The sequence below is a fragment of the Chinchilla lanigera genome, unplaced genomic scaffold (genome assembly GCF_000276665.1).
Source record: "Chinchilla lanigera isolate Chin_1 unplaced genomic scaffold, ChiLan1.0 scaffold00075, whole genome shotgun sequence".
Taxonomy (NCBI): Eukaryota; Metazoa; Chordata; class Mammalia; order Rodentia; family Chinchillidae; genus Chinchilla; species Chinchilla lanigera.
The window spans coordinates 11,870,822-11,896,708 of record NW_004955476.1 but is presented as its reverse complement, the minus strand read 5'-3'; the positions used below and the strand labels follow the sequence as shown (position 1 = coordinate 11,896,708).

The window sequence follows — 25,887 nt, the reverse complement described above, 5'->3', positions numbered from 1 at the left end:
TGGGGTCCCAGAGCTACAGCAAGTTCAGGCTCGGCCTTTTCCCAGCAAGCAGATCTGCCCAGAACCTGCCCTCATCCCAGTGTTTCAGACCAAAGGGCTCCTCTGCAGGGTGGAATGTTCAGTGCGGAGGTGAAACAAGACAGGTTGTCTCTGGGCCCAGCTTGCCTTCATTCTCTCCTCCCTCTGGGACCTGAAAAGCCTCTCCGACCAAGAGGTGCACTGCTCCAGTTTGACTTGCACCATACTCCCCTTCTTTGGTCCTCAACCTCTGGCCTGTCTGACCATAATCCTAGCCCTGACCATAACCCTAACCCTAAAACTGAATGCTACATCTGTTTCTAACCCTGAACCCATCAAACCCTGAGCCTGAACTCTATCTCTATTCCAAATGCTTACCCTATAACTAATATCCAAACCTATCCCTCTATATATCAGCTAACCCTAACTAGAAACCCTAATTCAATGACCACAGGGTCCAAGAGACCTCATGTACACAAAGCTTCCTCTGTGGATGTGGGTTCTGGTCATTTAAACTTGACGATGGAGGAGCAGTGCGCAGATCAAGCTTCCTATGGAGGATCGTTGTGAGCCAGGGTCTGCACAACCTGCCTGGTTTTCCCCGAGCCAGGGCTTCCTGCAGTACACAGAGCACAGTAACAAATAGTAGAACAGCTCCAGTACTGGAGAGGGACCTTTAGGCAAAGTGGGTGGGGCTCCTGGGACTGTTGGGACAAAGGGGCAGGACTACTGGTGACCTTTAGGGGAAGGGGCGGGGCTCCTGGGACCGTTGGGCAGAGGGCGGGGCTCCCGTGACCTTAGGGCGGGGTCAGAGCACGTGCTCTACCCCAGCCTTTGCCCAGGAGACCGTCGCGGGGGCCGGGGGACACAGGGCCTAGTCCTGCGAGGCTCCTTAGTTGCCACAGGATGAAAGTTCGCCCCTTCAAGGTGAAGCCGCAAGAAGAGACTGAGCCCGAGCCCGAGCCAGAACCCGAGCCTGAGCCAGAACCCGAGGCCCGGGGGGGGCATCCAGAAGAGGGGACGCCAGACGGGCAGCCTGGGCCTGGCAGGGAGGAGCCTGGCTCCGGGGAGGAGGGAGCCTTAGAGCCCAGGTCGCAGGAAACCCAGCGGGAGACCTCAGAAATCTCGGAGGCCTCGGGGATCTCAGGGCCTTTGGCCGCCCCGCGCCGCCTGCGCACCGACTGCCTAGAAGCACCGCTGTCCCGTGCCTTCGGACACCTGGGCGCAACTGTGGGCGATCACCCCTGGGTCTTCCTGCTCCTACCCGCGCTGCTCACAGCCGCGCTGGGCACTGGCTTCCGGCACATGGGCTCGGAGGAAGAGGACCTGGAGGAGAACTACACGCCGATCGGGAGCCCAGCCAAGGACGAGCGGCACTTCGTGCAGAAACATTTCTCCACCAACGACTCCCACAGCTTCTCGGTCTCCAGGATGAGCGTTGAAACTAACTTCGCTTCCCTTCTAGTGGTGTCCAATAACAACTCACTGCTGGACCAGGAATCCTTTGCAGAAGTCGATAGGTTGGACCAAGCAATGCAAACTCTGATTGTGCAGGAAAATGGAACCCAGATCCAGTACACGGAGGTGTGTGCCAAGTACCATGACCTCTGTGTGCCCTCCAACCCGCTCCTGTACTCCTGGCAGCAGGACAGGACCCTCGACCTGAAGAGGGTCACCTTCCCTGTCCATGTGCACAATGGCCGCATCATCAGCCTGGTGGGCGTCTTCGGAGGGAGCACTTTGGGAGGGAATCAGTTACTGCTGGAGGCCAAAGCCTTGCGGCTGTTATACTACCTAAAGACAGAGGTCAAGGAGGACGATGAGCAGAGCAAGAAGTGGCTGATCCACTTTCTGGATAAGTTTAAGGAGATGAAGAAGAGGCTGGCCTTGAAGAAGGTGCAGGTACCTGATGGTCAAGGGGGAAAGGGAGGCTGAGGAGGTGGGAGGGCTGGGAAGATGTGTTGCAGGACTTCCTGACTGCTGGACAGGTCCTTGACTCCAGGCTGGAGTGCTGTGCTGTATTTGGTGTTTACTCCAACTTTCTCAAATTAACACAGAAGGATGCCACAAATCACGTCCCATGGATGTTCCCCTGGATAACGTAAATCTTATATTCAACAGCTAGGTCTGCTTAGTATGGAAGTTGATATTCTCATTTCATTTGGGGTTTGGTTTTCTACTCCAATTACCTTGAAATTCTTACTTTTTCTTAAAGTCTTTACTGATTTCTGGGAACCACCTAAAACTTGTTTGGAGGTCATGGGATCGAATGACAAACAACTTTTAGTGAGATTGTGTTGTTCAAGATAACTAGCTCAGCATTTTTCAAGGTAGTTACACATTAAAGCACCTAGCTTTTAGTGTAAGGTTCAGTGTAAGGTTTAGTGTAGCTGTTCAGTAACTCTGGGGCAAAAAAACTCAATACTTACAAATAAACCTGGTGAAAGTGAGATCCTACTGATGATCAGGCTTTCCAGAAATACTTGTGCAGAATATACAAATTAATAACATTTAGAGAAACCCACAATTTTCAAAGTAATGAGGACTAGATTTCAGTTTTATATAAAATTCAGTTTTAGGGTTGAGCCCAGGGGCCACAGTAGCTATATATACGGCCCTTATTTTTACTTTTGTGACGGTCTCAACTTAGTAGTTGCTCAGGCTGACCTCAGACTTGTGGTCCTTCTGACTCAACCTCCCAAGTAATTGGCATGCATTGCCACACCTGGTAAGGTTTGAGTTTTAAAGGAAACTCAGGAAAGCAAAACAGATTTTGTGGGAAGAAGAAAATCTGCATTACCTTCTCTATCCTACACTTATAACTCATTTATATCTTTTGCTGAATTTTAAAGTTTCTATCAGTAAGCTAATGTGTAATTAATTCATTGTCTTAGTTGCCTTTCTTATTGTTGAGACAAAGTACACAACACCCAAAGTGAAAGGAGGAAAGATGTATTTGGCTTTATTTGTAAGGGTTTCAATCCATAGCTGGCTGGCTCCAAGGGAGGGTAGCATGGCAGTGGGGCATCGTGGGGAAGGAACACTTTATGGCAGGCAGAGGGTGGTAAAGCAGAAGGCAGCAACAAGCAGCAAAGTAGTGAAGTAGCAAGTGACAAACAGCCACCCTTGTATCTTATCTAGGGTAACCACCCTTAGGGCACGTAGCACTCACACCCAGAGTGGGGCACCCTTAATCCTAACATCACACCATGATTCAATCTCAGCATCACATCCTTGATCGAAACAGCATACACACAGCCCACATCCACCCTTATGGATGAGGCTGACCTTATGAGGCTTTTGGAAGACATCTAAATACAAGCCATAACACTCATAGACAAATATAGGGATTGAAAATTACTTACCTAAGCGTACTTTTTCATGGCAGGTGGTCCACTTTACATCAATTTCCCGACAACTGGAGTTTGAGGTGACATCTAAGACAGTCATCCCTTTGTTTCACTTGGCATATCTTCTGGTCATACTGTTTGCAGTCATATCTTGCTTCAGGTAAAGCACTTTTATAAGTTTTTCTTTATTATTTGATGAAACACTTGTGACAAAAGGTATATTATATAATATGCCACCTTAAGCACTTTAGAGGTACAAGTCAATGACAGTAATTATAGCCACACTGTTTAAAACCATCATAACTGTTGCCAAGTTTTTTCATCACTCCAAACAGAAAGTCTGTGAGCATTAAGTAGTGATTCCCAATGCCCCCTCCTCCAGTCCTGCTTAGCCTTTGACATAGTTTCTGTCTCTGAATTTGTCTATTCTGGATACTTGTCCTGTATGACTGGCTTATTTCACTTATTAAATGTCTTCAAGACCTGTCAATAAACCATGTATCAGAACTTCATTCTTTTTTATGGCTAAATAATAGACTCATCCAACTTGGTACTTCTTTCTCAAGACTATTCTGGTCATCTGGAGCTCCTTGAAATACTGTAGGCATACAGCTGTTCATAGTATTCTCTTAAAATCTCTCCTCTCCTTTCCTCCTTTTTCTTTTCTGATACTGGAGGTTGAGCCTAGGGATTCATACATGTTAGGCAAATGCTCTAGCCTAATCTACATGCCCAGACCCTTATTACTTTACTGTATTTTGAGACAGGGTTTTAGTAAGTTTACCAAGGCTAGCCTCAAACTTATGATCCTCCTAATTCAGCCCCCAGAGTAGCTAGGATTATAGTTGTGTGCCACCATGTCTGTCTCTTATAATCTTATTTCTCTTAAGTTTGATAGTAATGCCTTAGTTTTTATATCTGATGTACTTACTACTTTGTATCTTCTCTTATTTTTTGTCACTCTAGATAAAGTTTATTCAATTTTATTGATCTTTTCACAGAGCTAGCTTTTTATTTCATTCATCCTGTTGCTTTTCTAGTTTCTATCTATTCTAATCATGTGTGTTCTGATCACTGTTATTTCTTTCTTGCTTGCTATGGTCCGAATGTTGGTATTTTCTTTAAATCTTAATCTTGAAACAGTATTAAGAGATAAGCCCTATGGGAGATGATTAGAATGAGATTAGAACCCTCATGAGAGTTGTGAGGGAGCTTGTTATCACCTTCCACAATATGAGGGTACAGTCACCTATAAGTGATGAGTGTGAGCTCTCACTAGACACTGAATCTGCCAGCAGCTTGATTTTGGTCCATCCAGCCTCTAGAACTGTAAATTTCTGTTATTTTTAATATACCTAGTCTGAGATATTTTGTTATAGCAGGCACAACAGACTAAAACACTTCTGTTAGCTTTGTGTTTATTTTCTCTCTTTTTTTCTATTTCCACAAGATGTTGTGTTAGGTTAATGCTTTGATGTTTTCTCTTTTTTAATGTAGGTGTTTATACCCACACATTTTCCTCTGAGCACTGTTGTCACTTTATAAGTTATGGTATGCTGTATGTTCATTTCTATCCCTAAATACTTTCTTTTTTATTTTTTTAAATTTATTTTAAAAATAAAAGAAGGAAAACATATTAACAAACAGACATCCATTTACAGAATAGCATAAGAACAATACAAACAATACAGAGTTACAGACAAAGTGGTAGGAAATTAACAATGTTTGCTGTATTACTTATTGATATCTTCAAAGTGGTTTCTCAGGAAAACAAATAGAGAGGTGCAAGATTGATCAAACAATTAATCATTAACTCCTCCTTTCTGTAGAGTAATAGAAGACAGTAGCACAACTATGTTAGCTATCCTGTATATACATACTTACATAATTTCCCCTTCTTTCCCTTCTCTTTTCCCATACCCAAGTTGCCCTTTACTTTTGAGCATTTTCTTTTTGTTTCCCAATGTCTATCATACCTCCTAGATTTTATTCACTCTTTCAAGTTCTTACAGTAGTGAGACAATACGTTGCTTACACATGGAGGTCTGATTTATTTCACTTATGAGTATGGTCTGTAGTTGTGACCATTTACCTATAAAGGTGTCAAGTTTATCTTTCTTTATAGCTGAGTAATATTCCATTGTATAAAAACACCACAATTTTTTTATCCAGTCCTCGGTGGATGGACATTTGGGTTGCTTCCACAGTTTAGCAATTACAAATTGCACTGCTATGAACTTGGGTGCATATATATCGCTGTGATATGATGTTTTCAGATCTTCTGGGAAGATACCCACAAGGGGAATAGCTGAGTTGAATGGGACCTCTAGACATAGTTTGCTGAGGAGTCTCCAAACTGATTTTCACAGTGGTTTCACCAGTCTGCATTCCCACCAACAGTGGAGAAGAGTTCCTATTTCTCCACAGCCTTGCCAGCATTTGTTATTGGTTGATTTCTTAATGATAGCCATTCTTACTGGAGTGAGATGAAATCTCAATGTTGTTTCAATTTGCATTTCTCAAATGACTAATGTTGTTGAACATTTTCTCGTGTATTTATTTTCTATTTATTTATTTATTTTTTGGTACTGGGAATCGAACTCAGGACCTTGTGCTTGCCAGACAGACACATATGCCACTGAGCTATATCCCCAGCCCGCTTTCTAATGTCTCTTGTGATTTCTTTTTGGCTTATTGATTAATATGTTATTGAAGTTTTGTATGTTTGTTAATTTCCCACTTGTTCTTCTACTATTTAGACAAAGCTTTATTCCATTGTTGATTATAAAAGGTACCTTTTTAGTTTGCTTTGCAGACTAACACATGGGGATGTTCTGGCATACTTGGGAGAAAAGTGTGCTCTGTGTGGGAGTTGGTGGTCTCTCAGTGGGCCCCGGAAAAAAACGGTGAGAAGATTTAGAAAATAAAGACAAGAGACAATAGCTGGGGTCAGGTGGAGTTACCTCTTGCCTGATGAGCAAGAGGACTGCCCAAAAACAGTAGAGCATTTATTTATACCCTCCAGAGGCTGGCGAAGTCCTGCCTCAGTGGCTCCCAGCATTCTGCTGTTGTTGCGCTAAGTGTTGTGTATACCTATGCAGGGTCTAATTGTTCATAATGTTCTTCATTTTCTCAATGTCCTTATGGATCTTTGGCCAGATGGTTTACTTATTATTGAAAGTGATATTAGTATAGTCACTTATCCTCTATTTTGTTTACTGTTTGTATGGAGTATCTTTTTCTGTACTTTCACTTTCAATCTACATATTTTTGCTTTAGATCTAAAGTCTCTTACAGACACCATATAGTTGTATCATGTTTTATCCATGGTGCAAACCTCTGTCTTTGGAGGTTTAATCCATTTTACTTAAAGTGATTACTAATAAGGAATGACTAACTTTTGCCATTTTTCTATTTGTGTTCTGTATGTCTTATAGTGATTTTTTGCTTTCATTTTCCCCCATTTAATTTCTTTGATGTTTAAATTATATTTTAGGGTTTTTTGTTTTTTGTTTTTTTTTTTTTTTTTCCTGTACCAGGAATCAAACTCACGACCTCACACTTGCCAGGCAGGTGCTGTGCCGCTGAGCTAAATCCCCAGCCCCTAACTTATATTTTAATAGGGAGCTGTTTTCATCCCTTTCTCATTTCCTCTTGTGACATTTTTTAGATATTTTCTTTGCAGTTACTATGGAAAGTCCCTATAACATTCTAAATTTAAGATCATCCACAATTATACATTGTTTAATGAAGGAGATACAGTTTGAGAAATGCATTGTTAGGAAATTTGACTGTTTTGTAAACATTACAGAGTATGCTTGTTAGGAAAAAGCGTGGAAAAAACAAATGTACAGGCTCAATAGGACAGCTTTATTTCAGAACAAACCTGAGAGGGACTTCCCTGGCACTTAGACCAGACTGATTACTCTCCTACAGGCTATGAGGTCTTTTATAGAGTCACAAGGAGGAGAGTTCAGTGAAAAGGAGTTGTGGCTACCTGCCAAGGACAAGGCTTGAGAAAGAACAGGGAGTAGTGGTTGCCCAAGGACGAGGCTTGGGAAAGTATAGGCAGCAGTTGTTGATATCAATAGTAGGGCTGAATAATTATGAGAGTTATAGGGTGCAGCCTTGCTTAATGGGCCCTATTAACCCATGCTTATACATCTTTAGCAAGTACAAAAGCATAGCAGAGGGTGGAAGAAGAGGTTTAGAGTGGTGTCTGGTCAGCCTAGGATGGCATCGGTCAGATTTCTTCATTCCAGACTCCATGGTTAGATAGGAAAAATGAGCAGCATATGTCTTCCTTAACTACTTCCTGCTGGTTAGGGGTAGCAGTAGTCAGGGTTTTGTCTGGATTGAAGAAGGAGGACCACAGTGACATGCTTTTTATCAACTGTGTATAAAATGGCCACAATCCAGTTGATGAGAAACCTTTCAATAGACAGGTGAATGAAAAGAAGAGAACAGGCACTATAAAGGCTAGAGGAATCCAAGATAAGATAGTAGACTTTCATGAATCACATGAACTCTGCAGGGGTCCCTGAGACATTTGCTCTACTGCCTGAATCTCTGTGATTATCTCCTGCACAGCTACAGTTACAGTATCATGATTATCTGGAACGAGAGTACAACCTGTTATATGAAGTATGGTTCTTGTGCCCCCTTGGGCAGCTTTAAGAGATCTGAAGCCATGCCATTTTGTAAAACTTCCTTTTCCATTCGGTATGTTTCATCTGTTAATAACGTTTAAGCCTGGCTAGCAGCATTTAATGTACGGGCTAGGGGTTGGGCTAAGGCTTCTCCATCCAAGTGTACATTAATAGAAGCTACTCCTTCAAGAGTCACAGCCAGGGAGTAAACCAACAGGGAGTACATTTTACATGGTGCCACCAATGGTAAACAGCATCCCAGTTTTGAGGTTGTTTTCATTAGAGCAAACTTTTAATGGCCTTGCAGTGTCCCTCCCATTCAAGTCCTTATGTTTCAGATAGACAAAGATTTCCAATTATCAACCATTCCTGGAGCAAGACACCAGGGAAGACTTCCCTCTGTACTTGTGGGAATTGCTACACACACCCGGCAGTGGGAAACATTGTGGACTTTGCATAAGGGCAATGGATCCCAGGCACCTATATCATTGGTTCCATGTGCATGACCCCTGGGAGTCTGGCCATCTCTAGGCAAGAAGAAACAAAATTTACCAAGAGATTAAAGCACAAACACCAGCACCAGAATGGAAAGACAGATTGAGGAAGGAGCCATGTTCAGATAACTGTTCTTAAGGGTTTGGAATAGCAGTTATAACCACCTGGCTCCTAAATCTGTCTACAGGTGTGGCTGGAAACTGTCATCAGGGGTCAGTGATTGGAAACCCTTTTTATGTTTTGTCTGTATTACTATTACTTTTACATATCTCTTGTTATACTCTTCTGCTGGATGTTCAAAACGAAGTTAAAGTGAGAACTGTGTTAAAATTGACCTCTGGCGATCTATCAAAGTCAGTTCAGGCTCTTCAGGCATTACTTTTGGAACCATGTGCAGAGCCTCTCAGTTTCTCTGTCAGTACCAGCTGCCAGGATGGCTCACAGTCTTACTTGATCATGTGGCTTCCCATGGAAGCATGACAGATGTTTCTCTCTGGTGGCCCTCCCTTTTAGCACACTGTGCATTGGTTGACTCTTGTCCTCTGGGATCCAACAATCCCCCTCATTAGGAGGTTTGGGGACTCACCAAACTTGTAGGATCCTCTAGAAAAAGTCCCTAAGTCCTTGTTGACCTTGGAGATCCAGGGCCAAAATATTGGCTGTCTTCTTAGACCAGTTAACTTTTTAAAACTGATTTCTAAATCTCGGTTGTTGCACACCCAGGTGACCAGTTCTGTCAGTATTGCAGAGAGAGTAGTAGGTTTAATCTTACGATCTTCTACAGATATCAAGCATCTTGAAATATATAATATGACCAGAGAACTGTTATTTTCTTACCATAGTTGTCTTAGAAATTGAATCCCTGTAGAATATTAACAGATGACAATTATAAGGTTTTACTAAGAAAGCAAGATCAAGGGCAACATAATATTTTTGCACAACAATTATGAAGACATCATTATATTAAATGACATGAAGAAATTTTTAGCTAAATTTGTCATCTTTCAAGAGTTCCATCTAAGAACAATGCATCTTTCCATAGATGCACCTTACAGTGTTTGAGCACTTCTAAGTGTTTTAACACATACATGACATACACATAACAATCACATGTATAAGCCTTACATCATCTGGCTGGATTGGCATGCACAGTTCATCACCAATAGCTGGAATAAAAGTCAGGGAAAGTCAGATGTTTGAGCCTAAATGTTTACCACCATAAATAATTTTAGCCTGAAACTCAACAGTACAATGAGATGTTTTTCATCTTTGAAGATCTGTACACTTGGGAAACGTAAATATTTTTAATACACCATAACATTAGCAATAGTGAGTGTCACAAACCAAGTCAGAAGTGCCCATGGAGGCAGCTCTGCCCTGCTTCTTGTCATTGAGCAGTCTAGGTGTCCCTGCTAGTCATACAGACAAAGGTCATGCCCATATCAGTTTCAGAAATGAATATTAAAGCATTTGTCTAAAAGCAGTAGTGAGACCAGGGAGAAGAGTTGGGACCTAGGGAGAAGTAATTGATGATCTGAGAATCAGTCTTCTCTCAGCAACAAGGAACTTTTAGAATGAATAGCTTGGGCTGAGCCAAACCAACAAGAGAAAAGCTGGGAATAATCAGACATACATATTTCTTCTTATAAACTACATCCTCTACGAACACTTTTCTCAACATGTTTGAGCCCTCTAGCTTTTCTGCTAGCTCTCCTTTTTCTATCATAGTAGGGTGTTGTGGACTGACAACCGATGGTCAACTTGTAACACCCAGCTAAAATGAATCAGTGTGGTGCTGGATGTGGAATGCCCACCTGAGGATTCTTGCCAACAAAATAAAAAGGAAAACTGAAGAAGACGAGGTACTGTTAGGGGGCCGCTGGTTCTCCTGGGGCCATTGGTCCTCTTGGAGGAGTTGGTTACACTGACTTTTCTGATATGAACTCTGCTGTTATCAGAGGAGCTCAGGACCTTGCTATCACTGAAGATGGCTGCAGTACTTTTGAGGGGAGCTCTGGTCCTTACTTTGAGCATCGCTTCCTGGCTCCAGTACAGATTCCTCAGCCTACTGACACAGATCCTTCATCCCACTGGCACAGACTTTCTAGCTTGCACCACTGACCTGTGGGCCTTCCAAGTGCACTTCTGTGAAACAGACTTGTATGAGACATTGTTGTGGGCTCTAGGCCTGTGGTTGGACTCATAGGGGGCATTGTTATGGGCTCTAGGTCTTCAGCTGGACTTGTGCAGGCCATTGCCATAGGACCCAGGCCCTCAGCTGGATTCATTTGGTCTTTATTGTGTGGACATATTTCCTGCACTCCTTTGTACATGGTTCTTTGGGTGACTACTATAAAATAATCCTATAAATTACGTGTCCTGTATTAAATTGTTTTGATTATAACATAGGGCAAAACCTTATCATATAAAATCCTCTCATATCAATAATATATCTTTATACTTATACCTTTCTCCATATTCTCTTTTCTGTCTTACTGTAATCTTTCTATAACACACCTGGCAGTAGCTGCTTGGATTTTAGCCACTTGTTACACAGCAATGGGTAAGCCATATGTGTCGTAAGGCCTTGAGTCAATTGGAGCAAATGTGTATTTTGGTGTTTTTGTTTTGTTTTGTTTTGTTTTCTGGTACCGGGAATCGAACTCATGACATCACGCTTGCCAGGCAGGCGCTGTGCTGCTGAGCTAAATCCCCAGACCCTAGCTGCTTGGATTTTAAAATGCCTCTCTCTTTTTTTTTCAATTTCATCTTAGATTGTTACATTTTAAATTTGGCTGGCTTCCAGCAAAGCCTCAAGTCATCAGAAGAACAAGTCAACCCTGTAATTATAGTCTAAGAATTTACAATGCACAAGAAATGTTCTTGTGCATAAGGGTGTCTAGTCACTGAAGGTGTCATGCGTCAGCTTTACTGTCACCAGAACAACAGTCTCATGCATTCCCGTTACCTTTAGCCCTTCTTCTTGCAAAATAGGTCCAATTGGCATATGGTATTGTACTTTAGAACTCCCTTGTCATTTTTTCCAGTACTATATGTATAACTTCTTTCTGTTTATTTGTCCTTGATAGACCCTTATCTCTGGGGAGGGCAGAGCAATTTTGGCAGAGAGACATGAGAGGACAGTGAAACAAACTTGAGCATAAGGGAACTCCTGTCATTTGCCACTTGTCTGCAGGTAGTTATCAAGGTCACAAAGAATTTGGAAATCAAACCTGCCACATTCAAGCCACTGGCTGCCATTGTCTGGCTTGTGCCTAGGCCAAGCTATGAGAAAATAAAATACGAGCTGTTTAGGATGAATATCTTCTGTTAAATGGAGGGGTGAAATATGTTTTAGAAGCCAACCCAAAGGGGTATCTTTCCGAATTTAAGAAATTTGGGAGCCCTTGTAACTGATAAGAAAACAGCTGGGAGTCTGTAGCATTGTGTTGGGGCATCTCCCAAGCAGAACTAGGGACCCAGATATAGTCTCTTTTGGATGTGGCCCAGCCACGTCAGAGAAATTTTTTTTCAAGAGATTGAACAAGTGTTCCCACTCCAGTTTCTCCAGGAGTCCAACGCCGAGCCTGGCCCTGCAGGATCCCCAGGGATCTGGGATGGACCTGTACTTCCTGGGAACTTGGGAAATTCAGGGGCCAATCTTATCAGTCCTGGGCTGGATAGCGAAGAGTCTAGGGTTGAATCAAGGACTAGCAGGAAATAGCAGATGACCTCCTTGAGCTTGTGAGAAAGGGAAGGAAAGAGAGAGAGAAAGGGGGCAGAATCACAAAAGGAAGAGGCAGAGGATACCAGAGTAGTCTCCTCAATCTCCTCCCCTCATGGGCCACCAGGGAAAAAACCAAAGGTACAAGCACAACAGGACAGCTTTATTTCAGAACAAACCTGAGAGATTTCCCTGGCACTAAGACCAAACTGGTTACTCTCCTACAGGCTATAAGGTATTCTATAGGATCATGAGGGGGAATTATGTAAAAGGGAGTTGTAACTACCTGCCAAGGATAAGGCTTGAGAAAGTACAGGGAGTAGTGGTTGCCGTCAATAGCAGTGCTGAATAATGATGGCAGTTACAGGGTGCAGCCGTGCTTACTGAGCCTTACTAACCCACGCTTATACATCCTTAGCAGGTGCAAAAACATAACAGCATGTGAGGAAAGAGGTCAGAGTGGCCTCTGGTCATCCTAGGATGATGGCACTCGGATTCCTTCAATACTTACAAAGTTGTACAGCATGGTACTGCATTGAATATGGTGGACAACTATGAATATACCTACACACAGAAGAGCTACAGAAAAAATAGGATATAAAAGTTAAAAATGATGTACTTGTCTACAACAGAACAGAATAGAACAGAACAGATCTTGCAGGACTGAGGGGTTCTGGGTGAGTCCATATGTGAGTAATGATTGGGTATGAAGGCCCAGGGCACTGCCACACTCCTCTAGACATTGTAAAGACTGTACACTCAGGCTACACTGCACTTAAAAAAATCTTTCTTCAATAATAAATTAATCTTAGCTTACTGTAGCTTTTTTACTTTATAAAAGTTTTAGTTTCTTTGTAGTTTTTTTTAGCATTGCATGTCAGCAAAATAGCAGAGAAGGAAGCAGTCATGTCCTGAAATATCAAAAAATAAACAAAAATTGTCAGAACCAACTAGAATAAAAACAGGGCACCTTTCAACAGGTTTCATAGTCATTTCACCCTAAGTCAGTAGGAGAACGCATACTTAAAAGCGGTATGAAATTTATAAGGTAGTAAACATTGGTTTGGTAAAGCTTTTCTGCCAGATAGTTTGGTTTGAAGGTTTAAATTTAGTCATTTTTGCCTGTCTTTACAAACAATTGCACAAAATCATGTAAAAAAAATCTATTGATTTATATCTCTCCTTCAAGACTTTATACTTAAAAACCAACATCTGGAATACATGGGACTCATGAGGTGGAGTCTTTATGTTTATAAAGCCATTTTGTTTTTGATTCCCTTTGTTCCTTTTAAGCTTTAAAGGTAGGACAAGCTCTTCCTTTCCCAAGGAGAACTCAAGTAGACCCTGTGACTTTTGTGGCCATTCTAAGATCAAGTCCTGTAGTCAGAATTCAGATTTACATGTCCTTATGGTACATATAAATGGTAATGTGACTTGAAGGTAAGGGTTTTCCATCTCTGCTAACTGGACTGTGCTACATGGGATAGCCCTTGATGGGGAGAAAGGGACTTGGCATCCCTCTCCTTCATCTGCTCCTCCCTATCAACTTGCTGAGCTGCTTCATGGGTTGAAGCCTGCTTCAAGAGTGGAAGAAAGTGAGTGGAAATTCTTAAGACAGGGATCCTGCTATAGCAGTCTGCTATATGCATTCTCTGAGCTTGAATATAAAACTGATCCTGCTGTGAATACTCCTGTAAGTTCTTGGACATTTCTTTTTCTCTCTCCGCATGTATCACTGAGGGTCTCTTATCTCTGTTCTGGGAGAAGTTTCCTACATAGTTCCCAGCAGATAACCATTCCTGCCTGTCTGGCACACACGCATGTGTGGGGTACATCTTGAACATGTGCATTTACCTGTGAGTAATCCAATTCAAACAGATTTTTAAGGTTCCATATTTATTCTGTATTTATTATTTCCCAGTGAAGTCATCTGAATAATAAGACTTGGTCAAGAGTTTACACTGCAGTTTGAACTCCATTATAATTCAAGCAATAGCAAGTAGTGGTACATTGTGTTTCCACAGTATTTCAGTGTGTTGTCTGACTGTCTGGAAGTGACAAAACGTACACCAAGTATTGGATAATTTTTGAAAAATTTGGACACCCTTCTCAATGTATTGTAAATTTTAAAAACTGATAATAGAATCATTACCTTTCAAGGGAGATGTGGATCCTTCATCAAACATAAACATCATTTTCCAAGCATAGTAATTCTAATGTGGCCTATCCCTGCTAAGGGAATAGGAAATTCAGAAGACTGGATTACCACTGATGCCCACAACTGCTTGTAAGCTGGAATTGTATGGGAATAATTTTAGACATAATGAGTCTACAGCTTTGCTACAAACCTACTAAGTCAGAACCTGCAGAGTTTGGTTCAAGGAAATGTAAGTTCTAAGACACTTCCTTGGTCTGATGAACTTTTTTTTCCTATTATAAATTATCTTTTCTTATTAATATCTTTTTATTATTTTTAAAAGATAATAGGAGGGTAACAATGGTTAATATATTGAGTATTGTTATCTTTTTTTTCTGGTACCAGGAATCAAATTCACGATCTTGCGCTGGCCAGGGGGGCGCTGTGTCGCTGAACTAAATCCCTGGCCCCGAGTATTGTTATCTTTAAATTAGTTACTTAATGTACAAGATATCAGCATTTAATTGTCCAAACAATATTCACAAAAACCTTTCTTTTCAATGGACGCAGAGAAATTAGTAATATAATTACCTTAACTGATATATATATATATATATATATATATATATATATATATATACAGTTTTCATTTTTCCCTTCCTTCTTTTCTCCATTCTCCCATTCAAGTTTCTCTTTCCTTTGGAAATTTCTTCCCATTTTACAATATCTACTGTACATTTGGATCTTACTTATTCTTTCAGCTTCTCACACTAGGGAGACAATATGATGGTTACACATGTATATCTGGGTTGTTTCACTTATGAGTACTCTCTCACATTGCATCCATTTGCCTATAAAAGTCTTCAGTTTATCCCTCTTTATGTCTGAGTAGTACTCCATTGTATATAAAAAAAATCTTTTTTATTCATTCCTCAGTTGATGGGCATTTGGGTTGTTTCCAAGATCTAGCTATGACAAATTGTGCTGCTATAAACATGGATGCACATACATTTCTGTGGTGTGATGTTTTTAATTCTTCTGGGATGATACCCAGAAGGGGAAAAGCTGGGTGAAATGGCACCTCCAATCCTAGTTTTTTGATGAATCTCCACACTGATTTCCACAATGGTTGCACCAGTCTACACCCTCACCAACAGTGGAAAAGGGTTCCTTTTTCCCTCACAGCCCCTCTGGCATTTGTTATTGGTTGATTTCTTGGTAATAGCCATTCTTTCCAGGGTGAGATGGAATCTCAGTGTTGTTTTAATTTGCATCTCTCGAATGATCAGCAATGGGGAACATTTTTTCACATATTTATTTTGTTTGTATTTCTTCCTCTGAGAAGTATGTATTCATCTTAGATGCCCATTTTTGGGTTGAGACTTTATATTCGGGAGATATCATTCTTTGAATTCTTCATATGTTCTCAGTAGTAATCCTTTGTCTGAAGAACAGCTGGCAAACTTTTTTCCCACATTATGGATTGTCTCTTAATTTTGTTGGTGTTTTCTTTTGTTGTGCAGTAGCTTTTTAATAAGATGATATCCCAGTTGTTCCAGTTGTTGATTCTTTTTGATAGTTCCTGTGCAATCAGGGTTTTTTTTTTTTTTTCATAAAGTCTGCGCCTATACAAATGTCTTCATGAATTTTACCTATTCTATCTTTCAGCAGATTTATGTTTCTGTTTTAATATTTAGATCTTTGATCCATTTCAAATTTAGTTCAGTGCATGGGAAAAGACATGAATCCAATTTTAATCTTCAGCATATGCAGAGCCAGTTTTTCCAGCACCATTTGTTAAAGAGGCTGTCTTTCTTCCAGTGAATGTGTTCAGCACCTTTGTCAAAGTTAAGGTGGCTGAGTCTGTCTGGAGTTGTTTCTGCATCTTCTAATCTGTCCCATTGATCTTTGGGTCTGTTTTTTTGCCAGTACCATGCTGTCTTTATCACAGTAGCTTTATAGTATAATTTCAAGTCAGGAATTGAGATGTCCCCTGCGCTGCCTTTGTTGGCCAGAACTGCCTTTGCTATTCTAGGTCTCTTCTGGTTCCAAATGAATTTTAGGATTATTTTCTCTAATTCTGTGAGATAGGCTATTGGAATTTTGATCAGAATTGCATTAAATCTATATAACAGTTTTGGAAGTATGGCCATTTTCACTATATTGGTTCTTCCTACCCAAGAGCAAGGGATATCTTTCCATTTTCTGATATCTGCTTGAGTCTCATTTTTTAGAGTACTATAGTTTTCAATGTAGAGGTCTTTTACATCCTGCGTTAGATTGATTCCTAAGCATTCCATTTTTTTGGATGCTATTGTGAAAGGGATTGGTTCCTTAATTTCTCTCTCAGTGAGTTTGTTATTAGTGCACTGCTATAAATTTCCCTCTTAGAAATGTTTTCATTGTGTGCCATAAGTTGCAGTATGTTGTATTTTCATTATCATTTCATTGTAGAAACTAATTTCTTCTTTAATTTCATCTGTGAACCATTGGTTGTTCAGGAGGGTGCTATTTAATTTCTTGGTGTTTATGAATTCTTGTGGTTTCTTTTGCCATTGATTTCCAGTTTCATTGCACTATGGTCTGATAATATGCATGGGATAATTTCAACTCCTTTACATTTACTTAAGCATGTTCTATGAACTGGTGTGTGGTCTATTTTGAAGAACTCCCACATTTAGCTGAGAAGAATGTATATTCTGATATTGTGGGATGGAACACTATGTAGACATCTACTAAGTCCATTTGTTTAGAGGGTTTGGTTCCATTCTAATATTTCACTGTTGATTTTTTGTCTAGTTGAAGTGTGTTTTTATGACAGTGGGGTGAGATTCCCCCAGTACAATTGTACTAGTGCTTATTTTATTTTTCATGACCATTAATATTTGTTTTAGATAGTTAGATACACTGGTATTTGTTGCATATATATTTATGGTTGTTATCTCTTCCTCTTGGATTGTTCCATTTACAAGGATGTAGTGAATTTCTTTATCTCTCTTAATCTGTCTTGGCTTGAAATTCACTTTGTCTGCAAATAGAATAGCTACCTCCACTTCTTTTGGGGGAGGTTCCTGTTGGATGGAGTTTTGTTTTCCATTATTTGACTTTCAGTCTGTGAATTTCTTTTTGAATTAAATGTTTCTTGTATACAGCATATTGTTGGATGTTGCTTCTTGATCCTTTCTGCCACTATGTGTCTTATGATTGGTGAATTGAGACCATTAACATTGATGATTATAACTGATATATACTGACTTATCCTTGTCATGTTATTTTCCTGTTCTAGGCCCCTCCTCTTTTATTTCCCTGCCTCTGTTTAATTGTTTGCCTTGCCTTGTGGATTCCTTCTGTTGGAGTTCATGGAGTTGTAGTCCTTGTTATCTCTTTCTAGAATATCCTTCAAAACGTTATGGAGTGTTGATTTGGTGGTCATAAATTTCCTCAGATGTTGTTTGTCATGGAAGTATCTTATTTCTCCATCAGTTTGGAAAGATGGTTTTGCAGGGTACATCAACCTGGGTTGAAGGTTGTTTTCATTTAGAACTTGAAATACTACACTCCAAGCTCTCTTTGACTTGAGGGGTTGTGCCAAGTTAGCCATGCTTCTAATGGGCTTTGCCTTATAGATGATTTGTTTCTTTTCTCTAACAGCTTTTAAAATTCTATTTTTGTGTTGAATTTCTGCAATCTTGACTGTGATATGCCTGGCTGTAGATATTTTTGTTCGTGGCTAATTGGAGTTTTATATGCCTCACTTAACTGTATGTCAAATTCTTTTTCTCTTCCAAGGAAGTTTTCTACCTGGACTTCTGTGAATAGTTTTTTATATCATTTGTGCTATCTCCTGCTTTTTCATTGACTGCAATCAATCTTAAGTTATTCTTCTTTGCCTTATCTAGCAACTGATTTATTGATTTCTCATGGTCCTTGCTATTTTTAAGAAATCTTTATTTTCATGATCACTTAACCACAAGCCTGTCTTCTATACCTGAGATCCTGTCCTCACATTGCTGTGGATACTTGCAGTGGAATTTTTATTCTCCTGGACATCTGCTTGAATCTGCCTTGTGGATTCCATTTCTTTCATATGCTGAATGTTCATGGCTTCCATAATTTTCTTAAGCTTCTCTATTTTTTTCTGTATCTGCTGTAGAGTCACTGAGCATTGTTTTCATTATGGACACCATCTCTGCAGTTATCTGAGAAATTCCTTCTGATTTGATTTTTTCTAAAGCCTCAATTACTTTGTTGCTACCAGTTCAGAGAGGTCACATGGGTGGCTTTCAGGTTGTCCCATATTATTGCTCCCTGGGTTTGCCTTTGGTGAACTGGATGTCTGGGGTTGCATCTTTTTAAAGTGTCTTCTCATTTTGTGTTCTTTTTTTAGTTTAATTCCTGGGGTGATGCTTGTAAATTGCCCTATGGTGGGTTGCTTTATTGCTAGTATTTAGAACCCTTAGGAAATGACTACTTCTCCAAGGTATCTTCCAAGTGTAGCTGGTTTTTGGGTTTTGAGTGTGCTGCAGGATCCTATCTCTTTAGTTTGTTGGGGATGGGAAGTTACTGCCTGTTGGGCCCAGCCCCTGTTTCTTCAGCACTGTGCTACACTATTTTCTGTCATGCTTAGTCAATCTCAGTCTTGGAATATCAAGAAAAACAACTGTTTAGAATAATTATGTCACTTTTGACTATAGTGATGCCACCAGCAATGACAATAGAATGAAACATAGCCTAGAAAATGACAAACTGAGCTGACCATTATATTGCCACCTTTAACCATATAAACTAGATGTGGAAGAGGTTCGAAGTAAGGCTGGAGGACAAAGGGGGATCACACTAATTTTGGGAAACTGGTGCAGAAGACTGGAGGGAATGAGAGAAGAGAAAAAAGAACAGAACAGAACTACAACCACAAAGAAGCTAGAAACCATGTTCAACTCATATAAAAACAAGATCAAACAATGAAGGAGAAAAAAGACAAAAACAAAACCACCACAACAACAAAAAAAAGAATGAGGGAAAAAAAAAAAAGAAAAAGAAAAAAGTCCACTTTCATTTATGCCTCTGTTGTCCCTGGTGGACAATGTATGGATACAGAGTTCTGATCCATGCCAATCTATCCCAGCAAGTCAGCAGTAGCTTTTTGGTGGGGTAGTAGGTAATCTCAGTGAATGTTCACCTTCTGGTCAAGACCAGACTCATTTAGCCTGCAGCCATCAGTGCACCTTCTATGATGCTGAGCCAGCAGCTGCTCTGAGTTCTGAGCTCAGCCGGCCCCTCTCCAAGATGGCTCCCAGCCAAGTGCTCTCTTGTATGGGACAACTGAGCCCTCAGCACTCACCACCAGCTAGTGCAGCCCTTCTTGTCCACTGCTCTCCTCCACTGCTGTGTCTCTCCATGGAGGCCCTTTGGGGTTACCAGCTGTCACCATGTGTCCACAGGTTTGAATTGCTCCTCTTGAGAAGTGAGTCCCATCTCAGGGAAAAGGTGCCACTGGATACCTCCTTCTTCTTCATTGAAGTTTCTCTCTTCAGTCTCTTTGTGGCCTTCAATTCCTGCTTCAGGTCCTTCCTGGGTGCAGGGGACCTGCTTCCCTCCTTCTTGTCTTCCTCACATTGCTATATTCCAGCATCTGAATGGCAATTTTTATTACAGTACCAGACACATTGCCATTAATTCCCCTCAAAATAACTTCTGTTTCCTTTGAACCTATTTATCCTATTGTTCCTGCCAATATCTGAAGCAGTTTTGGAAGTTGTCTTTTGTGAGAGTCATGACAAGTTGTGATAAAAAATTTTTTTCATTGAATGCTGCTGCCAAATGTCATCTAATGGAAGCTATTTTATGCTATATTTGTGGCCAGTTAGAGCTCAGGAGTAGGTGGAAAGTAACTAAGTCTGTATTCCATCCTTGGTACTGCTTGCCCTCTGCTATGGATTGGATATGATCCAAGGGTGTCTTCAAAGGTCTCTACACTATAATTATAAAAACATGACACTGTGCTCTCATCTGCCTTGTATTCACTGGATCTGGCATCATGAGACTTCCAGCTCTTCCCCAAAATAAAAATGGTCGTGAAAGGTCAGTGTTGTGAATCAGCTCAGGACTTGAGGCAGCCACAACAGCCCAACTAAGCACACTCCAAAAAGAGGACTTCCAGAACTGCTGCAGAAAGTGACAAGAACAATAGGCAAAGTATATTTGAAGCAAGGGAGAATATTTTGAGGGGAGTTAATGGCAATGTGTCTCTTACTGTAATAATTTTTTGAAAAATATAAATATTCACATGGTTTTTCAACCACACCTTCTATATTCTCATTTCTGTTGGCCTGACAAGAAAAGAGGCACGTTCAAAATACAGCATGTTTCAGCTCTTTTTTTCCAAGTTAATAGAACTTTTCTACAGAGCATACTTTGCCAGTAGAGAAAAGTTTTGAAAGTGATTTAAAACAAGGCTCTCACATGTTTTGTTAACCACAGTGTACAATGAACTAACCTTGAAGTGCAGGAGCCATTTTATATTGTAGTCATGGCCAGTTGCACCTCAAAAGTGGGTAGGAAGGTAACTGGGTCTGTGTTCTCTCTCTGATCCTGCTTTCCCTCTGCCATGGATGGGGTGTGATCCAAATGTGTCTCCAAAGGTCTGTGCACTTCAAGCTTGGTCCCGGTGTGGTATTAGAAGGTGGTGAGACCTTCAGGAAGCAGGGCCTAATGGAAAGTGGTTAAGTCATGAGGTTCTGTCCCCTCAAAGGGGAGTTATGTGGTTCTCGTGGGATCCTGGCTAATAACTGTGTGAGAGCAAGTTGTTATAGAAAGTGTGAGTCTAGTCCCTGAATCTTTCTGGCTTCCTGTCTGGCTGGTGCTCTCTCTGTCTCACTCTCCTACTATGATGCTCTCTACCATGTTATGACACAGTGATCAGGGCTATTGTGCCAGCATTATATTCTTGCACACCCCACAGCAGAACTAAATAAACCTCTTTTCTTTACAGATTACCTATCCTCAAATATTTTTTTATAGCAACAAAAACTGGACTAAGGGTCATCCCTTACCTGTGGTACTCTGTTCACAGCCTTCTGAATATCAGAGTGCAGTTGCCCATCTTCAGTATTTCAGTAAATCTCCGTAATTATGAAATGCTAGTCAGTGGATGAATGCTTGGATACCTGCATAGGAATCACCCAGAAGTTCGGTAAAAGTATATTTTGCCAGCTTTTCCATCCTTACTGTTCCATCTGAGAGTGTTCCTGGGAATTTAAAGGTCTCCAACAGACAAGTATGGAAATTATTGCCCCAGAGGTTTATGACTAGATGTCTAAGCAGGAATGTTATCAATTGGAATTTCCTTGTGGAACCTGCCACCACAAATTTTATGATTTTTCCCTCCAAATTTACAGGTTGGACTGCATACGAAACAAAGTATTGGTTGCAGTCTTTGGAGTGTCTTCTGCTGTCTTGGCAGTGGTGAGCAGCTTTGGTCTGATGCTGCACATTGGAGTGCCATTTGTGATCATAGTCAAAAATTCACCATTTCTCATTCTAGGTGAGTAAAATAATGTAAAGCTGCACATTGTTGTATATGTGAGCTGTGAGATAGATGAGGGAAGGTATTGTCTGTAGGTGGATGCAGATTCAATGTGAGGTGCCAGGAAAAATCAAAATCACATGGACTTTTGTCTTTGGAGCTGAAAAAATGTAGTACCCCAAACAGACAAATACGGAACATAAGTAATAGTTCACACAAGAAAATGGAAATCTCTGAAAATATAAGAAAAATAATTTGACCTCTCAATTAATCAAGGAATACAAATCAAACTAAAAGAGTGACAGCTCATTTTCTTACTCATCCTAGCGAGATTGAAGGTTTAGAAAAGGTTGTGTGCAAAGGAACACCCTCCTAATTGTGCTGTGGGAAGACATAAATTGCTGCACAGTTTTTTTAGTCCAAGTTTGCAACAAATCAAAAGGCTTTGATCAAAAGAGAAAAATGTATTTTTGATCCACCAATTCCTCTTGTCAGAATCTGGTCACATAATCAGGCAGGGATCATAGGCAGAACAAGGAAGTGTCAGAAGCAATCACAGCAGGATGAGATCTGTCAAATCAAATGTAGCGAATGTAAAATATTGGAATGATATTCAGTCTTTTATGCCCATTAAATAAAAATTTCTGATTTCAAAAGATTTGAAATAAACAGTTATGTGTATATTTGCATAGAATAAATTCTAGATGGACATACATTGAATTGCTAATAGGGATTATCCCTGAGGAGTTGAATTTTTACGGTTTTCCATTTTTTGTTGGCACTTTCAGAATTGGTACTTTCAGAATTTATTTAACAGAAAACATGAGAAAGTCATTATATTTTAGAAAGTAAGAAACTTGGAAGAATCTGTTCCTTGTTTTCTAGAGGAGACAGTCATATGTACTGGATGTCTGTTTTGGCCCTTTAGAGCACACCTTTCGGAACCCACACTCAGTCACTTGGTGTATCCTGAAGCCATAAATAACTATAGTTAAAGCATATGCTGTTGTTTTACAGTAAGCCATTTCTATATGGTCTATACATACATAGGACTGTGTGTGTGTGTGTGTGTGTGTGTGTGTGTGTGTATTTGTCATTTTTGACATTTAACCAAGAAACTATGAGAAACCAACTTCTTCATAGTGCTGACATGTATTTTGTACATGACAAGCAGTATATTTGGGTGTTTCCAAGTGCAGGAAGGATTGGACCTTCGAAATCTGGCCAGTGACGATTCCTACATCACACCATACTTTGATGTAGAAGAAGACATTTAACAAGATTGTATAAGGAATAAAATTGGTTTTTAAGTATCTGACAAACATTAATTCAATCTGATTATTCCAGATGAGCAGGACTGAATCTCTCACAGACAGCTACAGTAGAGTGCTACAGTGGAGAGAATGGCAGACTCCACAGCTTTGTGCCCATGTGTACCTTCCACCTGGATTACATCCATGTTATGTCTGAGGTAGAGGCTAGGTTCTAATTCCCAGTATTCTTCGAACTTCTTCAAAGTTGTTTCCAAAATATGAAAGGTACATTGAAAAAAAAATTTGAAAAAGGGGCTGGGGATTTAGCTCAGTGGCATAGCACCTGCCTGGCAAGCGCAAGGTCATGAGTTCGACTCCCAGTACCAGAAAAACAAAAACAAAAACAAAAAAAGAAAAGTACATTAAAATTAAGATCAACATTTCAATTCCAAGCACCAAGGACTTACCAATACACGGAAGCAAAGGCATACAAGAGTGAAAGTGCAACTCTTGTAGAAAATTTGAGGGAATTATAATCTGAAACATGCTCACATTGTCCTTCCTAGTACCCTTTCTTTGTAGCCCTCTTTTTTCCCAGTCTTCACTGGTGATTTCAGAGTCCTCAAATGTTCTTATGTTCCATTCCAAACCAATCAGGAAATCTCATGGTGGAAAGGAACTGATTGCCTGGTAGGCAAGTAAAGACTTGGAATAGAGTATACCATGCTATATGTAAACAAAGGCTTTTTACTGAGGAAAGAGTGATAAACTCAGTTGTGACTTCAGAGGCAACTAGAGAAAGCATCGTGGAAGAGATAGTATTTAGGCAGAGATTGTGCAGGGTAAATAACACAGAGAAAGAAAATGGTCCATCTATTTAACCATTAATATATATTAACATGTATGAAGATTCTGTTCCTCTTTAACAGGTGTTGGTGTTGATGACATGTTCATCATGATTTCTGCCTGGCAGAAGACCAGCCTCATGGACAGCATACGCAAGAGAATGTCCAGGGTCTATGCACATGTGGCAGTGTCCATCACGATCACCACCCTCACCAATGTCCTGGCCTTCTACACAGGGATCATGAGCTCTTTCAAGTCCATACAGTACTTTTGTATCTACACAGGAACAACCCTGCTCTTTTGCTATTTTTATAGCATCACCTGGTTTGGAGCAGTTATGGCCCTAGATGGTAAAAGAGAAGTACTCTGCCTACAGTGGTTGAAAAAGCCAGACCAGAAATGGTCTTCATTAAAAAAGGCCTGTTGCGTCCCCTTTGGTTCTGTCCCAGACGAACAGGAAACTGATGTTCATCCAATGAATGTGTTCTTTAGAGACTATTTTGGTCCTTTTCTCACACGCACCAGGACCAAGTTCTTCATAGTGCTGACATATATTTTGTACATGACAAGCAGTATATATGGGTGTTTCCAAGTGCAGGAAGGCTTGGACCTTCGAAATCTGGCCAGTGACGATTCCTACATCACACCATACTTTGATGTAGAAGAACATTATTTTTCAGATTATGGTCCCAGGGTTATGGTTGTTGTTACTGAAAATGTTAAATACTGGGATAAAGATGTAAGGCAAAAATTGGAAAAATGTATTATGAATTTTGAAGAAAATAAATATGTAGATAAAAATGTTACAGAGTTTTGGTTACAAACATATGTGCAATATATGAAAAATAACAGTCAAGATCCTAATGATAAGCAGTCTTTTATGGACAATATTTCTGGTTTTTTAAATACTTTTCCAAATTTTGTGTATGATATTAATATTTCATCATCAAATGAAATAATTTCTTCCCGGGGTTTCATTCAGACCAGGGATGTTGCTTACCCGGTCAAAAAGAAATTCATGTTACAGCAGTTACGAAGTATAGCCAAAAAGTGTGAGATCCCCTTGCTTGTGTATAACCATGCCTTCATATATTTTGACCAGTATGGGGCAATAACGGAAAACACTTTGCGCAATGTCATGGTTGCATCAGCAGCTATGTTCCTGGTCTCATTAGTGCTCATCCCTCACCCAATGTGTGCCTTGTGGGTGACATTTGCTATTGCTTCTGTGATTGTGGGAGTGACAGGTTTCATGGCATTCTGGAAGGTCAATCTTGACTCCATATCCATGATTAACCTTGTCATTTGTATAGGGTTTTCTTTTGATTTTTCTGCACACATTTCCTATGCTTTTGTTTCCAGTTCTGAGCCCTCGGCAAATGGGAAGGCAATTGAGGCCTTGCATATGTTGGGCTACCCGGTGTTGCAGAGTGCAACTTCGACAATAATAGGGGTGTGCATTTTAGCTGCTGCCCAAGCATACATCTTCAGGACATTTTTTAAGGTTATGTTTCTTGTAATGGTATTTGGGGCTGCCCATGGCCTTATTTTTATTCCAGTATTCTTAACCTTTATCTGAAGGTCTGTTTGAGAAGCCACTAAAAAAAAGACCAGTTGTAGAATTCTGACTGACCCAATCCAATCTGATTTTTTTAAATGCACAATTAAGAAAAGTTGATAAACTTTAAATGAAGGTATGCTGCTTGACTTTGAAATTCAATTTTAAATCATTATCTAACATATCCTGAGAAAAATTAGTTTTACATGAAAATACTAAGTTAGAAAGTGTTGTCAACCTAATGACAGTTGCTACAGTCAAGTATAAGGTATAACTTTCCAGCTATTTTTTTCTTTTATTTCATCAATTAAAAACTGGAATTATTCCTGGAA

At 40.2% G+C, this 25,887-nt stretch overlaps 1 protein-coding gene across 1 annotated transcript; it reads left to right on the top strand.

Moving 5' to 3' along the window:
* The first annotated feature begins 805 nt into the window (after nt 1-805).
* Ptchd3 (patched domain containing 3) lies at nt 806-25,887 on the top strand. Its single transcript, XM_005401894.1, has 4 exons — nt 806-1,920; nt 3,407-3,528; nt 21,771-21,916; nt 24,081-25,887. Exons 1-4 carry the CDS (start codon nt 925-927, stop codon nt 25,574-25,576), a joined length of 2,760 nt encoding a protein of 919 aa, XP_005401951.1. The 5' UTR covers nt 806-924; the 3' UTR covers nt 25,577-25,887.